The sequence below is a fragment of the Nymphaea colorata genome, chromosome 2, assembly GCF_008831285.2.
Source record: "Nymphaea colorata isolate Beijing-Zhang1983 chromosome 2, ASM883128v2, whole genome shotgun sequence".
In the NCBI taxonomy this organism is placed as follows: Eukaryota; Viridiplantae; Streptophyta; class Magnoliopsida; order Nymphaeales; family Nymphaeaceae; genus Nymphaea; species Nymphaea colorata.
In genome coordinates this window covers 28,836,132-28,850,901 of record NC_045139.1, presented here as the reverse complement: position 1 = coordinate 28,850,901, position 14,770 = coordinate 28,836,132, and the positions used below count along the sequence as shown (strand labels likewise).

At 39.0% G+C, this 14,770-nt stretch overlaps 2 protein-coding genes across 2 annotated transcripts; one reads left to right on the top strand and one right to left on the bottom strand.

The window, feature by feature from the left end:
- The first annotated feature begins 1,529 nt into the window (after positions 1 to 1,529).
- On the top strand, positions 1,530 to 2,272 carry LOC116248412 (Bowman-Birk type proteinase inhibitor-like). The gene is made up of 2 exons (XM_031621185.2): positions 1,530 to 1,689; positions 1,913 to 2,272. Exons 1-2 carry the CDS (start codon positions 1,575 to 1,577, stop codon positions 2,116 to 2,118), a joined length of 321 nt encoding a protein of 106 aa, XP_031477045.1. The 5' UTR covers positions 1,530 to 1,574; the 3' UTR covers positions 2,119 to 2,272.
- Positions 2,273 to 5,415: 3,143 nt separating this feature from the next.
- On the bottom strand, positions 5,416 to 14,727 carry LOC116249034 (defective in cullin neddylation protein AAR3). Its single transcript, XM_031622135.2, has 9 exons — positions 14,415 to 14,727; positions 12,198 to 12,282; positions 9,235 to 9,286; positions 8,170 to 8,245; positions 7,957 to 8,039; positions 7,496 to 7,592; positions 7,136 to 7,181; positions 6,244 to 6,335; positions 5,416 to 6,072 (listed from the first exon to the last, which is right to left on the bottom strand). The coding sequence occupies exons 1-9, from the start codon at positions 14,488 to 14,490 to the stop codon at positions 5,756 to 5,758; spliced, it is 924 nt and encodes a 307-aa protein (XP_031477995.1). The 5' UTR covers positions 14,491 to 14,727; the 3' UTR covers positions 5,416 to 5,755.
- Positions 14,728 to 14,770: the final 43 nt, after the last annotated feature.

Genomic DNA, 14,770 nt, shown 5'->3' with positions numbered 1-14,770 from the left:
AAGAAAACTGTTTCAAAGACGATATACTTTAAGTTTTTTAGCATATATCTGAGAATTAGAACTAGAATATAACAATTTTATTACTTCAACTGCTATTCCATGAAAATTTGTTGCCGCTTAATATCTTAATTCTTCAAGCATATACCATTCTTGTAAAAATTTTGACTGTCGTGTTGCATATCAAGAAGCTTTTGTCCACATGTTACAGAATAGGTATTTTAATAGTTGCATGATTAAAGAAGCTTTGTCCACATGTTACAGGAATTGGTATGAAAAGAACATGCGGTCACTGTCCACAAGCATGAGTATGAAAAAGAAATCAGAGCAGGGCATGCATATGTCTTCTGTCTTTACTGATCACCAACACCGAACTTAGTCATAAGGCATGGGACTGTTGTCATCACATGCTTGTCTATGGCGCCCCTTTCAGAGTTCACAATAACCCACTTGGAGAAAAAGGAGGCTTGTGATCATAGGCCATATGGCTATATCTGCGCAAGAAAGGCCGACACTATCCTCACTCTCAAGAGGACAGAACACCTCCGCAGGTACTTGGGAACAATATTGAGGCTGTAAATTAATGCTGTCAAGCAAAGCAATTTTTTTTCAGCAAAAGTTTCCCATGTTGGTCAGGGACAGGCCTGGTGCACTGTGATTCCAGCGAATTGTTTTTTCTACGTAATTGCTCCAAGTTTATATAGCTGTACAATTACACTTCGACAGTCATAATTCTTTTCTCAAATTTCGGAGCATAAGATGTGATTCCTATATGTCAGTCTGCTCGGATGTTTGCATAGTCAATTATAAACTAAAAAAGTGAATACCCATCAATCTTTACAGGTTACAACATTGAAGAGAAAACTGATCTGGAAATTTTTAACTTCTTTAAACATGACGGATCCATACAACTGAAATTTTGAAGAACATAATAAGTGCAGTTTTTGGTGTGTAATTGGACGAAAATTTAGTGCTCATATTACACTCGAGCCCGTTGCTGTAGACCCACATCGCATCCTTATCCTCAAACATATTATTAGTTTATAAAAACTTGGACTGTCAATGTGTAATTAAAGAACATTATGTCCAGAGGTTACACGAGCAAGTATGAATCAATGAATGTCTGCTTTCCAGGGTGGAGCCCCCATGCTTGCGAATCAAGTAAGAGTATCCAAGGAGATCAGGATACATACATGTGCGGAGACGCTTTCACAACCACAGACATCTTATTGTATATCTTTTTGGAAATTGACGACAACCCACTTTAGAGAAAATAATAAGAAGAGGCTTGTGACAATGCTAGATCTGCACATGAAGACAGAAACCATCCACACACTGAAGAAGAGAACGGCATGTTTTGGCAGGCGCTTGTCAACATTTGGAGACGAGCCAAACTACAGAAAGATTGCAAGGCCTACCATCCAACGCGTTCTCAGTTGCTGCAGCCTTCCAGTAATTTACTGAAACAACTTGGACGGGCCTAGCATGTGAGAAGACCCTGCTTCTGAGTCTATAAATAGCTGAGCCTTGATATGGATGCGTTGTGGACGTAAGTGGAAGCAGTGTCTTTGGCCAAGATGAGGGGAACGAGTGTTCTGGTTGCATTAATGGCCACTGTTCTGGCTATTTCGGTCCTTAGGCTTGATGCCGCAGTGGATAAGCCGATCCTGCCAACCGTGACTGATGATGAAGGTGTATGGCGGCTCTGTAACCCCTGTTTAATTTTTACAGCTTCTGAGTGAGCTTAGCAGCGATAAATCAATGTGCACTATCAAGTCTACAATCATTTGCAATGTGATTTTGGAAATAAGCTTTATTTTTCCCTGCGAATGGAGACGCGCAGTCTTTCGCCATGATCACTTAACCTGGTTCTCTTCTTGCATTTCTAAGTTGGTTGTGTTCTTCTGTTGTGCAGTTTCTGATGCTGCTGGGCGGCCGTGCTGCGATGCCGGTTGTGGTTGCACCAAGTCGATTCCTCCACTATGCCACTGCGGAGATGTGAAGGACCACTGCTACCCGGGGTGTAAAATGTGCTTGTGCACCAGGTCCTTCCCTCCGCAGTGCAGATGCCGAGATCCCTTGTCATATTGCCCAAAGCCATGTTCCGCCAAGAAACCTTGAAGCCAATGCCAGTGGCGCACCTTTACCTGAACCAAGGACTATCTAAGCCCCTAATAAATTTGCCTGATGCTCGTACTTAGCACCTAGCTATGTGCTGTCAGTTGCATATATATCTAAATAATACTTGGACCTTGGGTTCGATGGTTGACTTTGAGTCTGCTTCGCTTCTGCTTCATTCATGGAAAAGAATCAGCTACCATATTTCCAAAATGAATAAGACACACTATGGTGGGAAGGTCTCCCTGCATATCTCAAAATGTAACTTTGGTTACTCGTTATTCTCCAAGAAGTTCCACTTTTACGTTGTTCCTTGCTGAGTTTACAGAAAAATTCAGGTAATTGAACTGCAGTAACAGTCCAAACACATTAATGGATAGGCCGCTGCTTGAAAGCTGGCCCTTTTTTCCATGGACGTACAATCCATTTTTACTTGGTAAATTAAGGATGCAATTTTGTTTGCTGCTTCCCAGGGTCTTTCAATCTTTACCGCCAACAACAGTAAGCAACCTTCTCCGAAATAACTAAACAGTGGAAAATATTACTCATAAAGGTGACAAGCAGCGAGAGTCAAGGGCATAAACAGTAAGGCAGCAAATACTGAAGGATGAACAGGATAAAACTAAGCCCCTCTCAGCAGGAGATCACCCTGTAGGGAAACAATAAGAGAAACAAGACTGCCGAAAACATAGACCAGATTTAAGAACAGGCTCCGTCTCCCATTCCCCATTCATGGTAAGAACAGGACTGAGTTAAATTCCAGGTTCTCAATGCACTGCACGTCCGAATGGCCGAACCACCTAAAGTTTGCTTCGTATTAAGGAGAGAAGCCTCCACACTCAATCACATCGAAGAGCAAAAAAAAAAATAAACCCTCGATTTGCCACGATCGATTTCTGTAGCAAATTAACAGCAAAGTCACGGCAAGAAACTACCGGACAATTTCGGGCCAATCGATGGTGATGAGGCTTATAAATCTGATATGTTGTTCCAAATGTTCTAGCTCCATAAATCACGCTTCCTTTTCCTTTTCCAGTGAAAGACAACAACTATTAAAGCAGGTTGTAACATGGTCAGTTCAGGCTAGTATGCGACCTACAACTACCGAATAATCATGAATAGCAGAAGAAGGACTTACACGAACGAAACAGATCGGGACAGAACATTTCCCTTCTCCTTGACCATAGAGTACCGTGACAGATCAGAATGGCTTGCGATTGCTCTCTGTTTGTATGTGTTGCTAAAGCACCTAATGACGAGCCCCCTGATTTTCCAGATTTTAGACAAGAGTCTCCATATTTTGTAGGCATAAAAAGCTGGACAGATAAAAGAACTTGACATTGAATTATTCGAACTTGGGAGGCTTCAAGCCACCACGGACTCTGGGTGGGAAAAAAAAAAAAAAAGAGTATTTCATCTTTAGTGCGTGCCTGACTGAGAGCCAAAGCCCCTGCCCTTCCCTCCTTCCCCCCAGGGCCCATCCTAGATTCAGTGTGCCTAAAAATCAAACAAGTCACACAATACAACGGAAGACACATGAAATACCAAACCAGTCCACCCCTTAAATCTTTGTTCTTTTTCACCTTATTGACGAGAACTACCCTTAACCTTGTTTGGCCTCCTTAAGGAAGATCTAATCTATAGCTCCATCTACGGACGTTTTAACAGTATGCACATCAGTATTCTAATAGCCAACCATGAAATTCTCCATGGTTGTGTTGCAAAAGTAGATTTCATGTTCCCCAGCTTCTTCATCGATAAGTCTATCAATAAATATCATGTTAACTTAATCGACAAGCAGAAAGAAGACGGTGTGAAGATTTATCTGCAACTCATGATGTATATACTCACGAGCTAATCCTTGTCATTTTCGTGATTTCTTCGACAAGGCTTAGGGGCAGAAAGGATCGTCTAAGCCCATGAATTGGAGGCCACTTGCACGAGCCTTTCTGTTTCCGGGCAGAACACTCAGGTACTCGGACTGGGAGCACCTCCTGAATTGAAACCCTCAAATAAAATTTTAGAATCATTCCACGTTTCCCACCTTAAACACACCTTCCTGGAAAAGAAGAGCAGGTTATTATTTCCAAATTCATTCCTTGCAGCAAATGACAAATTGGTCTAAATTCTGATTACTTATTACAATCCTCCTTGATTAGACTTGCAAGCAGATCATTGTTTTTGTTTGACTATATATTGTAAGCAACTCACCGTAGTTGCATGGTTAAGAAAATGGGTTTATGACATTTCTTTAAGAATACTTATATTTCGTTAGACGAAAACAATTTTGATTGATTGCTTAAGAAATATAATTTGAAATTCCCATGTAAGGTAGCCATAAACATGGTTCCTGCTAAACGACATGGACGAATATGCCAATAGCCGTAAGAGTTCTGACTTCTGATTTGCAGGATACCGCTAAGTGGAAGAATTCGCATGACAAAGAAATGGGAAACTCCGATGTGTGAAAGCGTTCCGCACTAGCTTGAGAAAGGCGCTGAACTTCTAGCCGTCCACAAGTTCTGTCATGGATGGGTGAACTGTGATAGCAGTACAGCTGGTGCCTGGCTAATCAACACAGAGGCATTTCATCGCATGTGGTTTTCGAGTATGTTGTTTGCTGATGGTACCCAGAAGAGAAGCTGAGAACACCCTACCCCTCCTGCCACCATTCCCGATGACCCAGGCTTCTTCGAAACCTCCACTATTTATGAGACTTTCACCTAGCTGACCGCCCGACCAACTATACCAAGGCCCTTGAGAGGTTTTGATAAGTTCACTGAAGAACCATACCACGCTGGGGATGCATCAACATCAAAACGATAAGGATTTTTTCACAGCAACAAGATTTGTTAGGTAGTACACTAGCCTCCCGTTAACATCGCACTCCTCCTGTTACTGGAAAATTAATCACAAACCAAAGAGGTTGGTTAAGATGGACATTGGCACTGCTAGAAGGAAGAGGCGTTTTCTCCCCACTGCTGGCCGCTGGCGCCTAACCATACTTCAACTGAGTCCCGCTTTTTGGTCTGTGATCGCCTATCCGCTCGGCACTCAACTTTTTTAGTAAATATAGCCTAATTTTTGCCTAATAAAAAGGTGGGAGGTCACCCACCAGTAGATACAATCGAGTATCATATGCTACAAAATGACAGTGCAAATCTATCTGTTCGGGCCATATAAACCCAACCCCTTTGTAAATCAGGTGAAACTATACACCCATACATCGGGTGTATTCATATAATTACCAATAACTTTGTCAAGAACACAACCATACCCCGCAGAAAGAACAACTCTCAATACAGAAATATTTAGAGCCATGAAACCATTCCCATTCTTATTATGATTAAGCACCACTATTAAGTAAAGAACAATATATGATCACCACACCAAATATCTACCCATTCACTAATAGAAACATAAGCCCCATCAGGGGTTGATATTACACGATGTCATCTTCCAATGTGAGGCCGAATGAGGCGAATACCGGTGTGGCAACATATTCTGAGCATTTAGATAGCAATAATTGGCACCATCTACCCAATCAAAATCACCTATGACTCTGGATTACACAGCAAACAGAAAGCAGACCAGGAATTCTAAAGCAGCCAATCAATCAGTGGATACGTAACCCTATAGTCTATACACTTGAAACTCTTCTTGACGGATCAATTTGAATATTGCAGCCAATAGAAAGCTGCCCCTTGAATCCTTTTGAAAGAAACCGTTCGATGGCACATACAGAACTGCCTAACCCGACTTTCACATTATGCTTATTTGTGTCACAAGCAGCTTCCAAGTATTCCAGTTTCTCGTCAAGTGAAAGAGTTCTAGCTTTCTTTAATATCATGTCATTTGCACTGGATGGATTTCGAGATGAAAAATTTCCTGGTATGACTTTGCAGTCACTGACTGCAGTAGCATACTTCCGTTTGAAGCCCGGGAAAACATTCAACCCTATTAAAGCAAAACACCAAAAAGATGGGTGAAGCAAGGAACGTGCCAGAGACTTACGAATGAGGAAAGTACAGAGTGAAACCAAAAAAAAATTGCATACACGAGCGCCAGAGACAAAAAGTAATTGAGGAAATATTAACACATCGAAACAAATTATATTTCCAAGCTCACCAGGAAGTGGACTAGACAAGCCAATATCTTTTTGTGTTCCGCCACAATCACATTCAAGATTCAAACAGCTGCAACCATTTGAATGAGTAGTTCTGCAATATGAAAAGTAAAGCATGTTCATCACAGGAATCCAGGCACACATGGGTGGAAATAGCTTTTAATTGTTCACAAGGTCACAAATCCTTGCCCTGAGGTAATTTTGAGACATCAGATGGCCCAGTGTATCAAGGTTTCCATCAAAGATTGTTATACAATCTTATACAGAAATTCGGCTGAGTCACTCACTCACATCAGTCAAACTCAAGAAGTGATGCTCTCTAATGTGCCGTTGCAAAAAATGCACAGCACTCAAATGTTATATATGTACATATACAAGATTCTCAAGTTCCTCAAGATATCCATTTATCCAGCCTTCACACACACAGCCGGATGCATAGGGCTGCGCATGTGAGAGCCAATTGATGGATGACTAGAGGATTTCATCTCCTCTATATAATATACATATATGAGAGAGAGAGAGAGATTGGTAGGCACTTAGACGCTAGACATATAGAAACAATCGCAATGTCTAATCATTTTCAGATCGGCAGTTGAAAAAAAAAACAATGAGAAAGCTGTGTGAACTAATACCGAACGACAAAATGCCCTATCACGGTATCACCTTTTTCTCCTTGTTTTTCTCTCAAACACCACTTTGAAAAAGTTCAAGGACTGAGATTGTTCCTTATCCATCGCATATAGCTCCTACCAATTTCTCTCTCTCTCTCTCTCCCTATATATATATATATATATATATATATATATATATATATATATATATATATCTGCAAAGAAGCCGGAAATTCATGCAACTCAAACCCTGTTTAAGACAAGAATTACGAAAGGACCTTACTTGTACATGTGTTCAACAAAATCATCGACTAGAACTGGCCATGCACCTGAAGATCAGGAACCAAAGATTTAATAAAATAATAAAGCATCAAACAAAATGCTGTTACACAAGAATCGTTTCATATCTGTTCAATTACGTGGAATGACATTGGACCTACCATTATGGTATCAGCTTGCAATGACAGTAAGTTCTACTTCTGGTTGAAGTTAATTGAGAGCTTAATCATACAAACGGAGATTCATTTCTATTGGAGTGTATTATCAATCTAAAACACAGTTCTTATTTGAACATATATGAATAGTAACTTTTAGAAACAAACGGGGACTAGCCTACTAGAGAAATAATCATCCATGTAACTACCTTCAGGATCATAGCCTTCAAGATCTTCATGAACACATCGGCTGAATTCATACACTTGCCTCCAGGTATCTTCAGAAATGTTGTGTCGCTGATGCTTCTAAGGAGGCCAACCAAAAGAAAGAAAGACAGAACAGAAGCAATCAATTCAAATTCATCAAGGAAGCATACTAATAATACCCATTTTATCCTTAGAAAAGTGCCACAAAATGAACAAAATATGCAAAGTAGACATTATCTCATAAAAGTAAGGTCCATCAAAATATTCCAAACAATTCATAGACACCATGACCTTAACAGGGTGAGAGTTTGCTTCTCATGTGTATGATTACCAAATGCACCCATAAGGAAAGAGGTTACAAGGAGAAAGACTGTACAGCCCAATTTCAAGTATTGCATTGATGCCTGGGTTTGAAAGGATAGTATAGGAAGAGGCATGAAGGATCGAAAAGTTCGATGTATACCTCAACAAAATCACACCACTGTTTAAGAAGACGGAACCTGCCATTCAAGACCATATTCCAACCAGTAGTAGCCCTGGATACAGCTGCACATGCTCCAACAAGGTAAATTCATAGTAAGAAAAGAAACATTGAGAATTGAATAATAAATTAATTGCTGTTGACATAAAAATAGGAAGTCAACGTTATTTGCCAAGGCACATAAACAGTACTTACATATATTCTTTTGACCATTCTCACGGCAAATGAAAAACACAAAATTGTAGAATGTTAGAAATCCACGAGAATCTGCCTACAGAAGAATAACAGAATTGGGTCAATAAACTTCACATTCAACATCAAAGCAGTAAGATTTAGTTCAGCATTAACCATTTTAAGGTAGAGAACCAAACATATAAAAATATAACCTAAGTTCCATCATAAGATGAAGTTATTAGAATAAGCCCAATAGACATAGTCAACAAACCATATTGACATCCCTTGGTAAATGGATGTGATTTTTTAATGGCACAACCAGATTAGCTCAAAAGCATAAAATTGAAACTTACACTGGATGTAAGCATATGAGAAAATGGCCTCAACCAAGGTTGCCCCCACCCTCGAAAACTTGTGAATTTCTGTAAGAACATGCCTAACTTGGTCATAATGCCAGTACGACCAGATACCAGACCACTTCTAAGTGTTAACACAATTGTCTTAAATGTGTCCAGAAACTGTTTGATTAGATTACCTACTGATAAAAGTTGGATTGGAATGGAAAACTGTCCGTCTTAAAGACGTCAAATAAAGGCACGCCAAGATGACTAAAGTGCGTAGAGAAACAGCCATTTTCACACCATTCAACAGAATGAGATTAGATCATGGCCCCAAATCCTTGTTTTGCTGAGGTTGAACTAGGAAACCACCCCATGTGACTGTACACGAAAATTTGGCAACAGAATTCTGAAGATCAGAATGATGTAGAGAATTTCAACAAAGTCAGAACCAGGTATCGCAATAAGCTACATAACCATGTTCATCACTATGCTTCACATAAAAAATTTTTCTCTTAATGTCACAGCATCTTTTTGCAAGTTGTTAAATGGAAAATACATTCACAAGCAATAACGGCCATATCTGACTAGTGTGGAGAACTTTCAACATCCAAGAGAAAAAAAAAGTAAAAGAACACTTATAAGAATAAGAATTTTTGTATATAAAGAGCTGGAACAAAGGCCACAGTCTGCAATAAGAAGCCTGAGTGCAAGTGCTCAGAAAATCACCAAAAGAAAAGCAACTCACCAATAAATCAAGCTGCACCATAAGCCTATATAGTCCATCAAAAATTATTTGGCTGCAATTTAGAAGTGCACCACACATCAGATGCTTTCATTACCACAAAGAAGAAAGGTTAACCATGTTACTCATACATATAATCAACTTTACAAACCATAAAAGGAATCACACAGTTTGAATGTTATGACTGCAGACTCCAAGAAGAAAACACTATTAGAAATGACAGTTGTGGCAGGTTGCACCAGCATAAATTAGGTAGTCCTATATATGGATCAGAAGAAGTATTCTTAGGCAGTACCTTTAAGAATGAAGAGCTACGAGGAACTGGGAAACATAAACACCACGCCTATCAGCCTCAAACATCTAATCCATTTATATGCAGAGGGTTATAAAGGTTGTCACCTCAAAAAGAAGAGTTGATTTTCTAATATTTTAAATAAGGACTGTCAACTCATAACAGATAGTTGGTATCAACTATCAACCTTTCCAAAGTTACAACTTACAAATCATGCTGATCAAATTGATCAAACAGCTCAAAGTAGATGTTACCTGGTTAACTTTTCCAGGTTAGGCAGCAGAAGTTCATGTTTAGCACATGGCTTCCCGTCTGTAGACCTTCCATCTTAGCATGAGATGGAAACCAACATTATTCATGTCAAAGTGGCAATGAAACAGAGGAGATGCATAAGAAATGCTCTCTCTCTCTCTCTCTCTTTTTGTGTGTGTGTGTGTGTGTGTGTGTGTGTTGTGTGTGTGTGTGTATGCATATCTATATACAAACACAGGTCTCTGATTACTATAAATGCACATACACACGTCTCCCTTTTATCTTGCCTGCTGTCTCATAGCTGTCGAGCATCAAGAATGTTAATTTTTACAAATCCAATCAAAAAGATGGATGCAAAATGTATATATTTATAAGATTAAAAAACTGAAAAATCATGTGAGTAAATCAAAATTTATAAGGCTTCTAAAAAGTAACAGTCTTAGCTTTCTCAGATCACAAAAACAATCTGGACACCAAACGTTCATGAACTTTACTTTTACTCCTAAATTTTCACACATTATTATTGATGAAAAAGAAAAAACTAGGAAGCACAGCAATAAGACACACTTGGAGACTATGTCACATGGATATGGATATGGGTGCCACCATGTCAGTACAGGTGCTGCTACTGGTGCCGATATGGAGTACTTTCAAAAAACTTGGGCATGGGAATGTAGCCATACAAATATATATACAAATATGTATATGCTAGTCACATAGGTGTGGGTACGGGTCCCAGTACGGGTATGGATGCAGAGCACTTTCAAAAAATTTGGGTCTGGAGATACGGCTGTACACACAGACACACACACATGTATATATATAAAAAAACAAAAAATAAGATTTCAAATAAACAAAACAATACAGAAAGTTTTATTAAAGAAAACTAAGTGGCCCAAAAAGTCACCAAAAAATTGCCGGTCGCTGAAAAGTCCTGCTGAACAGGTGGAGTTAGACCATAGAGAACATAAACAGCCCATTAATGTCTATCAAGGGCTCTTCATTTGCATTGTCTATATATATGATGGTTTAAAACAAAACCTAATTAATAGACAAAGAGGACTTGGTCAACTTTGACAAAGTCCAAAAAAGGATGGATCCAGCCATGGGTGCGTTGACCTCACCTGACAATGATTTGGCCATGTATGGGCCATGTCCAAGAGTGTTCCCATATCCGTACGCGTGTCGACAAGGGTGCCTCACTCAAACAAAGTACCCATGTGACAAAGTGTATATGTGTATATGTACATAGTACATACATAATAGATTTTAAGCAAATACATACATAAATTCATTGTATATATTTATAAAATATAAATTACTTAATGTTAAAATAGACCAAAAACAGATAAAAACATATACCACAAAAATTACAAAAAAAATAAGTCTGCAGTGCCCAAGCGCTGTCCCATACTAGCACCAAAACATTGACATGGGTACTTCTGCCTTTTGAAAGTGTCCATATCACATAGCTTGAAGAAGTGTGTATATACGTAGACATATGTGTCATTGTCACAAATATCATTTTTGGGAATTTGTTGGTTCTCATGTACTAATTGGGAAGCTTATTTTCTCAATAGTTCAAGCAAGTCAAATATACAAGAACACAATATTTTCAGAAAAAATATATATATAACTTGGCCCCTTTGAGAATTTTGAAAGCTATAATAAGCCCTTCAAAGTTCAAACAAAATCTTTGGCCCCCCAACATGAAAATCATGGCTCCGCCACTAATTGGGGGTTTCCATGGGATGCTAGCTGAATTTTTTTTTCCTCATGAAGATCTTGCGAATCCAGAAAACCAGAAAAGAAATAAAAATAATAGAAAAAATGCAAATTTCGATTTTCTACTAAATTTCTTATGAAAGCATTGACAAAAGTATTAAATAGTTACTAAAATGTTAAGATAAACCCAAAACATTAAGTTGCATTAAAATGTCTTTTCTAAAAAAAACAAAAAAAATTGTCAAAAAATGAGGGATGTTTTTGTTTTAGCAATATTTCAGTAATGTGATCTTTTCCTTTTTATTTTCCTTATTTTGCTGCTTCTCAGACACTATATTTTGAAGAAAAATATGTTGATATTTGTGACAATGATATGTGTGTGTGTGTGTGTGCATATTCATTTGGATGTGCAATCTAATTGCATTTAAGCACTTTTATCAGCTTTAACATATTTGTCCTAAATTTACTCCTACATACACGATGAAGGCCAGTTTAGTGGAGATTAGCATTTGAATGACAAAATCCAAAGAGTATCTATTTTCTTTTGGTGATCCATAACTGTGACCATGTTAACCAAAAGCATGTAGCACATTGTGCTAATCTTGTGTGCACATGGAAAGCCTTATTCTTGCATTATTATCTGAAGGATCAAAATGTTAAAAGAAAATGAACCATCCATAAATCAAATTATGTATACCTTGTCAATCCTTTGGATTCCACCCATTTTGAAAGCAATGCTAAAGCATCTTTGCACTCTGCAGGATCATTTATTCTTCTCGTATCTGAATTGAACCATGTTTTAGAAGAAAAAGGAAAAGGTAAGAGATACATCCCCCTTTTAATGTAACTATATCAAGATTAAGCACCACAATGCTTTCAAGAGAACAAAATTTGGTGGAATCAGATGAAAATGTTCCCAAAATCTTACCATAATAGAAGAATAAGAAACAACAATGAAGAAAGAACAATCCTACAAGTCCAGGAACATCAGGCGAAGAGTCCAAAAGACAGTAGACAGTTATTTAAGGTGAATGTAGCACTGACAAATGAAGTTTAAGGCCCCTCAACTTCACAATAAGTTAATAACAACATATTATATTAATGCAATGCTGAACTGGCAAGAATTTAAGGTGTTTTGGATTCAAGGAGTCCACTAATTTATATATGCCCTCCATAACCTAATATGAATGTAAATTCAGGCACATCAGACATGAGATAATAAGAACACCATCCCTTGTATAAGAATCGTAAGATACTAAGATGTGTCATGCTTCCTGGCAACGGATTTAAATAAGAAACCAGCAGCATCTAGACAATCGATCCTTAGTCCTCATTCAGGAATGCTTCTCGTTAGTGACAATGAATGCAGCCAAAACGGTGCATTATCTTCCTGTGGCATGATCGTTTAAGTGCTTGACCTCACATTCCCCTCTGTAAAATGCCACACTATCGTCTAATGACTATATATTCAGAAAATCAATTGATTATCCAAGAATCTCAGTTACTTATATCCATGCCTTGCAAACATGATGCATATGGTGCTCGCAGACAGGTTATACATGCATGCCTAGGAGCAGTACACACAGACACACACATGTGAAGGTGCATGCTTGCATGTGCACACTGATATACATGTGCATACAGATAAACATAGACACCCGCAAACACAGATGCACATATGCACACAGGGTAAAAAGAAGGGAAGGCAGAGTGGCGGTGGGAGAGGAGAGCAGATATGTGTGTCAGTACACACAGACACACACATGTGAAGGTGCACACTGATATACATGTGCATACAGATAGACATAGACACCCGCAAACACAGTGCACATATGCACACAAGGTAAAAAGAAGGGAAGGCAGAGTGGCGGTGGGAGAGGACAGCAGATGTGTGTGTCAGTACACACAGACACACACGTGTAGGTGCATGCTTGCACGTGCACACTGGTATACAAGTGCATACAGATAGACATAGACATCTGCAAACACAGATGCATGCACACAGAGAAAAAGAGGGGAAGGCAAGGTGCCGGTGGGAGAGGAGAGCAAACATGTGCGTCATATAACATACCCAACCTCCCAGCCACACTACTTTGTACCTTGTAGTTCGTGACCCATCAGGAACCCAACACTACTTGCAACCATCCACACTCAGTAGCAAATGGTAAAGTCCAATACAACAAAATGCAAGGGTTATATGACATAGTTGACATTATGATGGCCGATTTTTAGGTTTATTATGGTTGGTATTATACATTAGAGAACTAAATGCAGGAAAATTTTTGGCACCCTTTACTTTTATTTAGTGAAAATGGATTATGCTGCGTATAAAGGAAAGATTCATGGTTTCAAACTCACCTTTTGACCATCTTTCACATTCATCTACATTGTCACAAAGACCGATATTGACAGGAAAAAGCCAAACGGGTATAGTCATAAGAAAACCCCTTTAAATCATGCGGATCACCTCAGAGTTAATGCTATGATTACAATTAAAAACAAGAACACTTGCTAGCACTTGAGTCATCTTAACAACACAAAACTCATCAAGAACTACGGGGTTCCAAAAAAGGGGTTCATTCGGAAGGAATTGCATCAATCCACATGCAAATCACTCACCAAAGAACCTCATATCGTCATTTACCTTTTTATTAGCAACAGACGAGCATAAGGTTTCGATCAACTTAAAGCTCACTAAGATATCATCAATTTCAGTGTTAAGCAGACCATTAACTCACCATAACTAGCGGACCAGGCACCATTGAAGATCTACAAACAAATATGGAACTAGAAATCTAGAGAACGCAAAAATGAATCTAAAAGAAAACCAATCCGGGAAAAAATAATAAAATCCAATAACTAAGTGGAAAAAATTAAAGAAAACAAAGAGGGATGAATAGGACGGTGCTTTTACCGCAATATCTAGAGTAGATGTTCGCCACGGCGTCCGAGGAGCTCAAAGGAGTTGAGCCACGAACCATGACTTCCATCGAAACCCAGACAACACGAAGCTGGAGAAAAAGGATTCGCTAGGGTTTCTTTCGCATCAAAACAAGAAGGAAAATGAACCGTCTCCTTTTCTCTGTCGCTGGTAGCCGGTAGGTCCGGCGAGAAGATGCCAGATGCTTGGGTTCCTACGTCCAGAGGGAAAAACACGGAGGATCTCTGAGCTTATACGTTGGAGACATCCGCACCTGGTTCTTCCTCCGCACCCCCAAGTATTTCACTGGAAGCCACTTGCTTATCACATATTTGTAGAACGCCGCGTAT

What these genes read in the sequence shown, in the direction of transcription:
- LOC116249034 (XM_031622135.2), bottom strand. Translation starts at nt 14,490, where the DNA reads ATGGAAGTCATGGTTCGTGGCTCAACTCCTTTGAGCTCCTCGGACGCC. An exon ending in GAATCCAAAGGATTGACAAG is followed by an intron (nt 9,287 to 12,197) that starts GTATACATAATT and finishes TCTAAATTGCAG; the next exon opens with CCAAATAATTTTTGATGGAC. An exon ending in CTTGTCTAGTCCACTTCCTG is followed by an intron (nt 6,073 to 6,243) that starts GTGAGCTTGGAA and finishes TTGCTTTAATAG; the next exon opens with GGTTGAATGTTTTCCCGGGC.
- LOC116248412 (XM_031621185.2), top strand. Translation starts at nt 1,575, where the DNA reads ATGAGGGGAACGAGTGTTCTGGTTGCATTAATGGCCACTGTTCTGGCT. An exon ending in AACCGTGACTGATGATGAAG is followed by an intron (nt 1,690 to 1,912) that starts GTGTATGGCGGC and finishes TCTGTTGTGCAG; the next exon opens with TTTCTGATGCTGCTGGGCGG.